This window comes from Centruroides vittatus, unplaced genomic scaffold (assembly GCF_030686945.1).
Source record: "Centruroides vittatus isolate TY-2023 unplaced genomic scaffold, ASM3068694v2 contig_300, whole genome shotgun sequence".
Lineage (NCBI taxonomy): Eukaryota > Metazoa > Arthropoda > Arachnida > Scorpiones > Buthidae > Centruroides > Centruroides vittatus.
The window spans coordinates 1,504,872-1,519,088 of record NW_027121917.1 but is presented as its reverse complement, the minus strand read 5'-3'; the positions used below and the strand labels follow the sequence as shown (position 1 = coordinate 1,519,088).

Here is a 14,217-nt window from a genome sequence, read left to right as displayed (position 1 = left end):
TATTTATGGACAGCCCCATTATAGGTATATGAATTTCAATTTTGTAATAGACAAAATTATGAATCATATACTCGTACGTATTGCATGTTAATGCTTCATATAACAAATCGAGATTCAGTTCCATAAAAAAATAAAAATAAAATGGAATTTTTAACGTTAATTATGCATTATTTTGAAATTGTTAAATAAAATTATCAATGAAGTTTCTTTTCATATATTTATAAATATTTTATTTCATTTATTTAAAATCTTTACAAGCCAAGTATTAATGATAAAGATATAAAACGTAATTTAAAAAAAAGGAAGTTACTGAAAAATAATAAATATACGCTTTTAAATTGAAAAGTAATAAATTTTTGGAAGAACTAGCTAAATAAAAATATAAAAATATGCATGATAGTTTTCTGTATACGTGTTTTCTAAAATAGAGAGCTAATTAGATAAAATGATAAACAAATAGAATGATTCTAGATACAGTATTAGCAATCAATATTATTGCAAAATATAGACTACTTATGCAGACTATTAGAGTTTATTTAAACGAATTCTACAGATTTCATTTATCAAAAAAGTAAACTGATTTTCTTCTTGTTTTTATCTCGTTCAATTTTGATATACAGTCGAACCTCCAATAACGGTCACTTTCCAACAACGATCGTTTTTTATGTTCCTGTCAGCGGCCATTATTCAGAGGTATTTATGCATTTTTTAAAAATGAATAACCATAACGATATAGAAATATTTGTAATATCATTGTGAAAAAAGATTACAAATAAATGCTTTAATTGTAATACTGCAAATCATTTTCTAACGTTCTAGATATGCAATATCAATATCATCATATGAATGTTAGCATATTCCCTCAAAATATCAACTTTATATATATTTATATCTATCTAAATATAATTTATGTGAAGAAAAATGGGTTCGTTTTTGTTAGAAACGATTATACTCAATTTTAATGATAGAAAATTTGGTAGTAAGCTGTCATTTTAATCGGCATATCTGAAGGTTTTAGTAATGAGTTGCTAATGATTTTCACTTACACTCATAATTAATGTATTAAATTTCGAATGTGGTCGAACAAGGTGGATCAATGTTATCATTTTTTATTAAATGAATTCTCCGATATTATTAAAAATGATCCACGCATTATTTTAAATGTCAGTATAACATAACTAATATTAGTTAGAAGGGTATATTACAAGATGAGATTGCCAAAATTATTTTATCTGAAAGTGGATCATGTACTGTAAGAAAAAAATATGTATATATTTTGTTATAAATAAGACGACTATGACAAGCTTAAATAGGTGTGAATCAGAGGAAAATTGAATTAATAAAATTAAAAATAAAAAAAACACGATTTGATTGGATAATTTTGAAGTTAACTGCCTTGGTCATCCAGCTAATAAATTAAGGGATCAATTCCGACTGGGCGGAAAGAGACTTAATCCAAAAACAATAACGAAATATTGTAGAATAGAACATTAACTTCAACAGTTAAAATAAATGAAACAATTATTCAGAAAAAAGATATTGATTTTATGTAATCCTATTTACAGAAACAGCTTGTATTTGTTTGCATTCGCTAGGGGCATTCACCTGTTGAATATTGTGAAGCTATCTTAAAGGCGTTGTACAGTACATGTACAGATTCGAAAAATTTCGAATATTTTATCATTTTTAAACTGAATTGCGCTTTTTTAAAATAAGCACGTTGTTTCTTTGATGAGAAACAATTTCTCTATTTTATAAAAATCGAATAGGCTTACATTAAAGTTAGAAAAATATTTTTGCAACTACAATCAAACCTCTGAACAACGGGCACTGATGGAAACGTTATAAATAATCCTGGAAAAGACGGGCGCCGTTTAAAGGTGGCCGCTATTGGAGGTTCGGTCGTATAAATATCGTTACAGAGTTAATTCATACTTTGGACGATTTATTAAAAATAAGAGATTAAATTATTTAAAAATGAAGCAGCTTCAAACAATAAAAACAAGAAATGTAAAAACAAGTACCCCACCACGTGGAGTTTTCTTCACGTGTCTAACACTTAAACAATTCTCATAGAAAATACTCCCGAGAGGCATCCCACCTCGGCAGATCGCCTACATGCTACGTTGCCATATCCCATCAAACCACACTATTGTATGTAAATTAATAATTTTTTAATATATACACACAGTAATCTAAAAATGTTATGTTGTTTATTAATTATTAAAAATTCCTTTAAAATGTTTGATATGAAAAGTTTTAAATTTTATAATAGAATGAATGAAAACAATGAGAATTGCGATTTAATTGTTAGTTTGTATTAATAGTAATTCTAGAGAGTACTAAAAAGCAAAGAATTTGTTCGGAAATATAAAATCCTTGACGATAAGCTGGAGTTGAGTGAGATGTTTTGACAACAATAGAATGCACATAAAAAAGAATTGAAAAAGTTGAAAGACTGACTTATATAAGTAGAAAACTTGACACTAATAGTCCATTTTCATGCTCAGTTTAATCTGAAAAGAAATATTTTGTTTTTGTTTTTTTCTATTTCTTTTGTTAATTCCAAATATTTTGTTGTAAATAATTTTATTTTAAAAATGTTGACTATTTTTTTTTATCCGAAAAAAATAAAAGAAAACTTTGAAGTGAACTGATCATCTCACGTTTGCTGGATCAACAGAAAAGTTCCTGATATTTATTTCTATAGATACAACATGTGGCGTGTGATAGGATATACGATAGTTTGTGAACTACCGACTTGAACGAGAAACTATAAGACACTATTCTCCGAACTGACTGTGAGAAGTGAGACTCAGAATCCGAAATTAATCTTAGAATAACTATTTTTATGAACTGGATTTTAAATTAATTTTATTGTTTATAACATTATTTTAAGTACTGTACACACAGTAAGTATATTTAATAAATAATAAATAAACTATATGAAAATACAATTATATATTTTCTAATTAGAATTATCACCACTCATAGTTTGACACAGAATCTCCGGTTTGACTCTGGGCTTTGAACTTAATTTTGATTTCATTTTTAAACTATCCGTCTATGAAACTTATTTAGCAGCTCTGTCGGGTTAAACTCAATCTCTACAACTATTTACCGAACTCAATTTTGATATGAATTGCAGAAGATTTTATGATTATCAATAGAATTAAACAAGAAGAAGTCCTAACGCTTAAATAGGGACGAGTTTCTCATAGTGTCTTCAGGGGAGGCGTTCACCCTTAACAGAACTTTTTCGTTTAGTGTTGCCTTATATCATGAAATCAAACTAATTTTATTTATTCAAGGCGATTTCACACAAACAAATAATGTAAATACTAGCTTACATTTTTATTAAGTAAATATTAAAAATAGTATAAAATATAAAACTTTTATATTTTAGTTTTGGATGTCTAAAATTATTTTTAAGTGATGAATAATTATGTAAGAATGGTCCAATGGTAAGTATTTCCCTAGTCCAATAATTTAAACGTAAAGTTTAAAATATTTTAATGCATTCTTTAGGTAGACAATTTCTTTCTTTAAATGTATGTGTAACTGTATACAATATACACTAACTTGTTTTTTTATAATTACTTTGTTGTTATAATTACATAAAAATTATTTTGCTCCTATTGGGCTGCAATTTTAAAAAATTGTAGACATGAATGCCCACTGTTGTCTGTCCTTCTTTAATCCCGAGAATGAAGTTAGATAGATGAAAGATGGAACCAGATATGGAAACCTTAGAAGCAGGAGGTCCCGATTAATCATATACGAACTTACAATGCAAACCGGAAGTCACGTTATTTCAATTCAAACTTCCCCTGAAAGCAGCTAATAGATGACTTGCGCGACTCTATTGTTAAAGGAAAAGTATGATGTACAGGGGCAAGACGTTATTAATTTGAGGTGGAGAGCATATATTTTAAATTAAATAAATTGAAAATATGATTAAAAATTGCAGCCTAGCATTGCGACGATGTCACAATAAATATTTGCTCGTTAAGTTATATAATTATGCTATATTACGATATTGCTGTATAAAATAAAAAGCAATTGCAAGATATTTTATTCTGTTTTTAGCACTAATAAGTTTCTTTTTTAAAATTTATATTGCTTTACTAAAATCTCGATATGAAAAGGTGGCAATGTTTATTTGTAATGAGTCTGTCAGTTTCTGTCGCTATTTAGTTGGCGTAACACAATTAACCTTTTATCAAAATTAATTTTAATTTATTTAAGCATAAAATTATCATATAATTAATTAATTTGATTCGCTGTAAAATATGTAAATTTAATTGTATTTTCTAGATAAAAAAATTTGAATATATCAAAATAAATTTTGTATGAAAAGTTCTTGTTTTTTTCTTCTAGGAGATTTTATAATTTTATATCTTTGTATTTTTTATAAATATTTTTGTAGTGTTCATAATAAGGTTTTTTAAGTCCTACATCGATATATGTATATGTTCTAAGTCAATATCAGTATATGTATATGTGCGTGTTTGTGTTTTACATCATTACGTGTAATAGTCTTAACATGAAAAAAAGCATATCTAATTTTCTCCCCAGAGACTTTACTGAATAGAAATAACTGAGTTTACACTTTTCTAAATTGAAGTGCGTCTAACTCTGTCTGTCGTTTCTCGCGTCAGCAGAAACTCATTACATTGACTACCCTAGTAGCACAAGTAGTATTTATATTCGATAGCTCCAAGTATTATCTATTTAAGAAATTAATCAATTATGTTCAAATTGACAATATCAAGACAACTAATCATGATTTTGTCAAAGTAATTTTTATTATTTTTTCCAAATGTATGTTAAATGTTTTGTTATTTATTTGTTTTTGTTTGCGATATTTTTCAAGGACATAACACTATAAATTTTTCTATTTGACTTATTATATTGTTTTCACAGTTGCGTAATACGTATTTTGATCGTCATTCAACATTAGACTCTATGACAACAACAGTTGCCTGATTGCCATTGAAAGTATTATTGTTTGCTTTTATTCCTGCACTTTGCTATATACTCGTATGTTGCTTCATCTCTTAACGGATTCAATTACCAAGGCTCGTTTATTACTATTATTATTATATATTTTTTAAATTCTTTATTAATATTAATAAGAATGAATGTTTGTTTTATATTCAGCATACATATAAACATCTAAATCATTAAAATAGTTATTTTGACATTCTATACAATTTTAATTACCGTATTTTACGGACTATAAGACGCACTTTTTTCTTCGAAAAATTGCCTCCAAAATTCAGGTGCGTCTTATAGTCCGTAACATCTTATAGTCCGTAAAATACGGTAGTTAAACAAATATAATTTTTAAAAATATATATATATTGATAGTTATTTTATTTATAAGAAAACTAACTTTAGACATATATATATTTTTTAGCAATGCATACTGTATACCACATTCACTTACTATAACTATAATTATTTTATCCAGATGTAAAACATCAAATGATATATACATACATATATAATATATATATATATATATACACCCTGCATATTTTTAAATATTTTTCCACTTAACTTTTGTCTATGAATGGCCACACAGTGGCCTGGAAAACACGTGGCCAGCAGTTGACTCTGAATTTGTCACAGGCAATTGGCTGGCCACGTGATTTCCGGGTTTACTTCACGTGCCTAACATCTAAATAGGGGCCAGTTCCTCATAGAAAATCCTCCCGTCAGGCACTCCTCCTTGGCGGATCGCCCATGTGTTGCGTTACCTTATCCCATCAATCTAGTCCAATCAATGAATATTAATTTTGCAAATTTAAACAATTCTTAAAATGCATTTTTAAACGCCATCAAATATCTATTTTTATAAATAATAGCCTTAAGTAATAATATTCGTTCGTTGTTCCTCTTTCTTTATCCAAACCCTTGGATAAAGAAAAAACAAATGAATATCAATATCAATTTCAATATAACATGAAATCGAAAGTGAACATTATAGTAAATTATAACATATAAGTAGGAATACAATATTAAAATAATAAAAAATTATGCATTTTTTATATTATATAACAGTTGTAAATTTGCATTTCTTGCAATCAGTAGATGCATTTTTATCTTGTTAGAATGAAAAGCAAAATTGAGCTAGTGACGTTAGCTTATGTAGAAAGAAATTGGGGAAAAAAATTGTGTATGTTAAATAAACAGTGATTGACGGACTAAATCAAACTGAATCAAGTTGGATCTACCGTAAGTGAGAACAGAACATAAGTGTAGATTCTGCTTAGGTCGAACACATAAATAAAACCAAAGGACAGGACTGGATTAGAAAGGAAGAGAGCACTATTGTTTCTTATACAATACTCAAGAAATTTAAAAGTAATCGCTATAGAAACGTTATATTTTATCATATCTAATTCTGTTATAAATATAAAAAATAATTAAATATTATAACATATTTTTTTTTTATTTAAAGAAGCTTCCAATTAATTTGTACTAAATGTCTTTTCTTAAACTCCATGTATTTATATAATGGTTTATATAAACGAATTTCATCATTCTCTGTAAATAAAAATTTATAACCTTTTTCTAATGTTATATTAATTGAGAGAACATTGACATCACTTAAATCATAATTATAATTTACTTAATTATGGCATTCATTATGAAAACCATGAATAGGTTACTGAATAATGTAAATAGATCGATTTTGTTAAAAGTAATTTAAATTATGAAACATCTGCACAGTTTTACTAATTTAAAAAGTTTTTATTTTATTTTTTAATTTTTAAATAAATCTTTACTTCATTGTCCTAATTTTATAACTGATATAAAAGTCAAAGTCATTAATAATATATAAACACTATTCGTCGATAGGTAAGGAACGGTTCATTAATTATGTATACAGTTTAAGGGAGAGGAGGGTTTCGGAGAGCATAGTTGCTCACAATGGAGAAGAGGTCGAGGCATTGTCTACGTGGATGTTCTTCAGTCGTATTAGTGGCATATGAATTTGGGCGTATGAGCCTACTTACTAGTTATGTGAATAAGCTATTAGAAAATACTTATAGAACTCTTTAAAGTCATTTTCAATGTCAGGAGGTCCTGAACTATTTAACACGTAGTTAAAAGGAAAGAGGTTTGTCAAAACTACATCGTTGTGCACAACAGGGGAGGGGGCTGAAAAACTTTATGTAATTAATGAACGACCCAAAAGTAGTAAACTCAAGCCTATATTCCTATAGAGGAGGAACAAAGTGCAACGAGATATCATCATCCTGTCAATGGTTTAAAGCAGGGATGGGCAACCTGCGGCCCCCGGGCCGCATGCGGCCCGCATTCATATATTTTGCGGCCCGCGACGCATAAAATGTGAATAAATATATCAATTTCCTAGCTTAAGGAAGTATGCAGCAAAAATTCAAACGTTATTTTTACAACTTATGTATGTGAATAGTTTTTCCCGCAATGAATTTAGTAAAAATTAAAACAAGAAACCGGCTAACAGACACATGGAAACGAATTTAAAACTAGCAGTGACGAATATTTAACCAAATATTTCAATATATTACGTTTACATCAGTTCCAGAAGCTAAATTAAGTATACCTATTCTAATTTATAATTATATGAATAAATAATTCTGATTCACCAACATTTTTTTTCTCTTTCTCTTGTATGCGGCCCGCATCAGTTCAAAAGTCTTAAAATGCAGCCCTTACATAGAAAAAGGTTGCCCATCCCTGGTTTAAAGGTTGCATGGTTGGATGATCTGGTTGACTAAATTCACTAATTTATCATTTCTTATTTATTAAAATAATTACCTAAAGGATGAAATTAAAAAATCATCGTTTTAAAAAAGAGTTAAAATGATCACTTTGTTAAAATTGAATTATTTTAAGATATATTTAAACAGAAAAAAGTAGAAACATACAAAACGAATTTTATGGCTTAATTTTTAAATTTAACGTGATTTTTATTAGTAAAACATTTCATTTTCGAAAAGCGTTTGTATCAGCTGCCTCTGTTTCGTAAACAATGCAATTGGCGGGAAAAAGTCTTTGTTTACAGCTACTTAGGACAAGCAGATTCAAGGTAATAGGTTTCCAAATTCCAGGTAACGCATTACAAAGCCGTACTCAGCACCGGAGTAGATTCAGTCTTTACTCTTGCCTTTAGTTTTAAAAACAACGATGTTTTCGGAAATCCTACTCGAAATTCTCCTGAGCATTTAGTTAAAGCATTTATTTTTTAACGTTTTCGGAAAGAAATGAAACTTCGCTTCCACGATCAATTTATTTATTTTTTCTCCTTTAAATAAATTGGCTTTCGCTTAACTACTAAATATCAAAATTCAGTTTAATTGGATATGATAATAAAATATTAATTTCTAAAAAAATCAAAAATGTTTAAGAACAATGTATTTTTTACAATAATAATATATATAGCTTGTTCGTGATTAAGAAAAATGCGTAATGTATTATTCAGTTTTTTGCATCGATCCAATATATTTTTTTATAAAAAAAAATATTGATTAAACAAAAAGAATTAAATAAAATGAGAATAAATCTTGAAAACTGTCTTATAATTTATACTCACATCTTTAATTATTGACCATTGTAACTTAAACTAGAAAGATAACAAAGCATTGTAACGTCGCTTCTGTCCACGTGATACGGAAGCTTCTCTTCACGTGGTTATTTCTGATGAGTGACGACATTGCATACGTAATAATATTATATTTTAAAATACGCCAGTCATCGTCGAAACAATTATTAACAGCGTAACGTAAATTTATGCATTGTTTTGCAATCACAATATTATATTCAGATAACTGTTATTAAATATCATGTCCTTCGTACATTCGAATAGGAAAATAAGAGATACAGGGCTATATCATTTAAGTATTTATTAATAATAGATGATGTGTGAGAAGTTTTCGAACGTAACTGTGTAGAAAAGCATATCAAATACTTACGTAAGCGATATTCTCCTCTGTTTTTCTTCCAATTTACACAATTAACTCACTCCATTAACAAAATTTAACGGTTTATTTTATTTAAATTTACTATCAAATTACTCGTTAAAAATGTATTAATTTGACTCAAATTACAGAATAATTAAAAATTATCTAAATTTGGATATAATAATATAATAAAGTTAAAGAATTTTGCGCAGTTTATTAATTTAATTAAATTCGAAACATGTACTAAATTACAATTAAAATCTAACGATGATCAATTTTATATTGAGAATTAAGCAGGCCTGCACTTAACAGTAGAGAAATATCATTCTATCGCATTAAAATCAATTATTTTAAAGTGGAAATGAAATTAGGTAGTTTTTTTTTTCCTTGGTAGATATGAACTTGATAGAGAATTACAAAGAAAAAAGAAAAGAAAAAAGCTAGAAAAGTTGAAAGAAAAGAAGAAAGACGAAGTTATATTGGAAAGTATGAACAGAAATCTATCTATCATGTAGTAGTTATTATGAAGAATAGTTAGCTTTTTATATATAGACATCGATCCTATTCACACAACGTACTTAAAAAAGGGTATAAAAAGTTTTTACGTTGTTAAGATTTTATGTCATCTCTAATTAGGAATTATTTTATTCATAGAAAGCAATCGATTATCTATTGTCACTTTAATTTTTCGTTGTTTATCTTCGCCCGCTTATTAAATGTGATTTAATAATTGAGAAATTAAATAGGAAAAAAATGGAACCTATTGCAGACTTTTATAAAACATTTTTACTTTATTTACTGGATGAAAATCAAACATTGAGCCTCAAAAAAATTAGTGTAAGGGTGAGGCGCATGAGCAAATTTTCCTCTTATGTGGGTCACTCGCGAGCTCGCGCGCTCTCCCTGCACGCTTTCGAATTGGAATGCGCCAGAAAATCTATCATAGCGACGCGCGCGATGAGACGCCAGTCTATTGGAGGAGAAGAAAGAGGCGTAGCAGTGGCAGACGGTCACGTGAGCGAGGAGTTGGCAGCTTATAAGGAAGGACGGGAGAGGTGTCACTCGGTGGTCGATGCCAATCTGGATTGTGCGGTCTCCGTGAACTGTCTGTAAATTTTCGAGCGGTACTACAGGAGGACGTCGCGCTGGGCGTACAGAGAGAGGACCGAAAGTGCAACCTTCTCCGTCAGCCAGGTCAGGGGTGTGTGGGGTAGAAGTGCTGGATACGTGTGCAGACGGCGAAGGGTGCCCCGGCAGTCCGTCTGTTAGTTCGTCCACCGACGTACAGGATATGCCCATTCTGATTCCCGACTACAATGTGCGGAACCTCCGCCCCGAAGAAATCCCCCTGTTACTGGATTTGGCCAAAGCCGAGGGCAGGCACATGGGCTTAGAAGCGGAGATAGAGACGTGGCTGGAGGTGGATCCGGAATGCTTCTTTGTAGCATGCTCCGATTCCGGTGAGTTCAGCGCGTTTTTCTCGCTCATCCTGCTTTAATTTTTTTTTACCTTGAGTGTCTGCGCGACTCTCTCGCTTTCTAAACCTCGGTTATGTCGAGAAATGGCCAGGACGGTTGGTGGTCATTCTCCGCACCGCATCCGGCCGACCAATGGTGGAGACGCTTTGTTTTGGCAGTTGGAAGTTCAAGGTCGCGATATCGTCTGCACAAGGATCGATCTCGGACCGCCATCTTGGTCGGGCCGGGAACCGGTCTATATCGACTGGTTCGGTGTGGCAGCCGCCGACACTTCTCATTTCTGGAGGGTAGAATTAGAAATCTTGAGGTAGTAGAGGTCGATTTGTCGATTTCAAACTCTCGAATCTTCCGAAGGCGTCTACTTCTCCAAAAAACGGGAAATGACGTCACCGGAACCGATTATCTTTGGCTATTTTTCGGAACCGTGACAGAAATAGGGCACGGAACCTCTTCCGTCGCGCCCGGCCTTATCGACCGGCTGCCCAACATCGTCACCCGCATTGCCGTAATGTAGTGCGGAGAAGTCGACCTCCCCGCTGGCCGGATGCCAAAATGGCGTCCGCGGTTAGTAGCTTTGGTCTTTTTATACGACGAAAGCGCGAGTGAGAAGTTGACCCTATCTGACACCGTCTTATCGTTTTCTCTTCCGAGATTCAACGATAAAGCGGTGATGCCATTCGAGTTATAAATTTGGGGATTGGGAGTCGGTGCATGCGCCATCACTCACCGTTTTGGCGCACGTACAACGCGTACCCCGAAAGAGAAAAAAGCTTTAGAGTTAGGGACCCATTATCTTTGTCTCCTCTGAAAAAAGTATTATACAGAAATTTAGTAAAATTGATTGGACATGTATTGGTCCTACTTTCTTCACAAACAGGTGTGTGATACATGACCCCATATCACACGATTCCAGATGGCCCAATCCCTGTCTTAGTGATCTTTCCCCCGTTGATCTCGCGGTGGACAAATACTGTTTATAGTGACGACTTCGGAGATCGAGAAAGAGTGAAAGAGAGGAAAGACAGAGACGTCACGGCACATCAAGATCCCTTAGAGACTGGCAAACACCATCTCTTTAAGCTTTTTAAAATTCCGTAAGCAAGACAGTTTCTTTGGTATTTATTTCTGATTTTTAATTTGTATCTCTTTCGAGCCCATTTAATTGTTTGCAATGACAGCTTCGTCCTCTTCCGGACCACACACTTCTGCCTACGGCAGAGGGGATGACGAATCTACAAATTATTAGATGGGGTCGACTTTATTGCGGGCTTGCGAAGATCACAAAGTCTGTCCCCGAATACTTTTAATAACGTTCGAAAAAATATTTGTTGGCACTCAAATCTTCGCAAACCCTGTTAAGTTTTTAAGAGATTTGATTTAGCATCGTTAAATTGTGGAGAGGGGATGCAGCAAGAGGAGAGGATGACGCATATTTGGTTTCGTTTTAGGAGATATTCTGGGATCTTGTTGCGGAGTCCGTCTGAGCGAGGAGCATGGATACGTGGGCATGTACGTGGTCAAACCTGAGTACCGTTCTCTCGGAATTGGAAAGAAAGTATGGAATGCAGCCATCGAGCATCTTGGAGACCGAAACAAAGGGTTAAGTGCGGTGGATTCGTACTTTCCTCTCTATCGGGACAAGGCCGGCTTCAATGTGGTAGCCGACTGGACTGTGGACCTGTACAGATCAGAGAACGCGCCCGAAATGGATCTGGACCTGGCTGATCTTTACTTGGACAGTAAATTAAGAATTTTGCCCATATCCGACGAAGAGCTAATGCGTGACGTCATAGCATACGATAAAGAGATTCATGTATATGATAGATCGAAAATTGTCAGGTTATCTCTCATGGAAAGGGGCTGTATCAGTCGCGTGGCCCTCCTAGGTGATAGTGTTTGCGGTTACGGGTGTATTAAGCCAGGTTTACAGGGACTGTGGATCATCACTCCGTTATATGCCGATAGCGAGCACGTAGCTCACCTACTTCTATCGGAACTCATCGGCAGTTTATCGGAGGAGGAAAGAGAAAAGGGGTTCGCTCTGAAAGTGCCCAGCACCAACACTGCAGCGGCCGGTGTTATGAGCCATTTTGGCTTCTGCCGGCAGACGTATTCTCTGCGAAGATGCTATACACATTCTGTAGTAGACTTGCCCGTCAGCCGAATTTTCGCTCTTCAAACGTCTGTCTTCTGCACAGAATGAAACATGTACATAAATATATAAATATGTATACATGATATATATATATATATTCTATATATGTATATAGTATATATGTTTATATGAAAGCCTATGGTATATGTGTATGTGTATATACATATATAGACATACATATAATATATATATACATATATATACAAACATAGGTTACGATTAAAAAATATATAAACATATATACACACAAACACATATACATACATATATATATATATCTATACACGCATTTCAGACATGCACATTGTATGTATCTTTCCTTTATAACGATCCCTTTTCCCGAGGCTTGTAAATGTCGGCGAAGAACCTCGAGGCTCTTTAATCTCGTTTCTACGTAGTCTTCACGCGGCATCGGCACGAAAATTTTACCATAGGAAAGAATTTCAAAACAGTTTCAATTTTTCGTTAAATTAGCGGAATCCTGGCATATATATATACATATATATACATATAAATATATATATATATATATATATATATATAAGAACAAAATTATTTTATTTCCTATGGTGCAATAGGGAGCAACCTCCAGTTTTGGTGCTGAATAGTAGATTATTGAACGTTTCTTCGTCCCAGTATCTGGGGTGCTAAAGTCTGTAATACGACCTCTAGGGTACTAAATCGAGACATTCCTTAAAATCTTGTATATTTTATATTGTGTTTTCCACGATTTTTGCGGAAGAATATCCGAACGGAAGAGAATGCGGTAGAGTTAGTTTCGAAATTTTATTAGCTCTGCTCATTTTCGCTGTCTAGAGAAGAAAGCACCGTGTTCTTCTATATTTATCACGGTTATCATTCTTCAAAATAATTCTAAAAATAAAGCCGTTCCAATCAGAATGTTACAATTCGCGCCCGAAATAAAAACAAAACAAAAAAGTAAAAAAAAATGATGATAATAATAATAATAATAATAATAATCGACCTGTCGTCACTTCTTCACTTTTGTTCTTACTTCTCCATCTTAAAAAATGAAATAACAAAAATATATAACAGTGAAAATAAAAGAAATTTCCATCTACTGAAACAATTTTGTGTTCAGTTTATTCTTCTGTAGGGAGGATATTAAATGTTTTTTTTTTTTATGTTAGACGGTCTGAGCATAATTCGCGACGATCTGTAGCGAAATGTCTCTGGACATATTCTACTCTCTTTAGCAAAAAAAAAAAAAAAAAAAACGGACCAGAAATTTAAAAAGAAACTAAAAATGTAAATGACTTTCAACAGCAATAATGTTTAATTATCGCAGATTAAGATCTAAACATAAACGCGTCATAAAACATTTCGATTTTTGATTAATGAGGATACTCTAATTGCATTCATAAATATGAAAAAAGTGGAAAAAATACAAAAAAAAAATGTGCTTGAATTTTTCGAGATTAATTTAAACTTTTATCTTTATTTTTTTAGGAAATGGAATTTTTTGTTTTCATTCAAAACACGGACTTTGGTGAGCATCTGCACCTCGGGTTTGTAATGTAATAATTCATTAATAAAAAAAAAGAAAATATTTTAATATGTAATAAATATGCATGATGAATAATGTAAATACAAAAATTATTATTAT

At 31.9% G+C, this 14,217-nt stretch overlaps 1 protein-coding gene across 1 annotated transcript; it reads left to right on the top strand.

Moving 5' to 3' along the window:
• Positions 1–9,936: 9,936 nt before the first annotated feature.
• On the top strand, positions 9,937–13,858 carry LOC136972684 (uncharacterized N-acetyltransferase YitH-like). Its single transcript, XM_067267288.1, has 2 exons — positions 9,937–10,417; positions 11,884–13,858. The coding sequence occupies exons 1-2, from the start codon at positions 10,249–10,251 to the stop codon at positions 12,636–12,638; spliced, it is 924 nt and encodes a 307-aa protein (XP_067123389.1). The 5' UTR covers positions 9,937–10,248; the 3' UTR covers positions 12,639–13,858.
• The last annotated feature ends 359 nt before the right edge of the window (positions 13,859–14,217 follow it).

Excerpts from the sequence above, each read along its gene's own strand:
- LOC136972684 (XM_067267288.1), top strand. The coding sequence starts at position 10,249 with ATGCCCATTCTGATTCCCGACTACAATGTGCGGAACCTCCGCCCCGAA. Across the intron at positions 10,418-11,883 it reads TGTAGCATGCTCCGATTCCG|GAGATATTCTGGGATCTTGT; the intron begins GTGAGTTCAGCG and ends GTTTCGTTTTAG.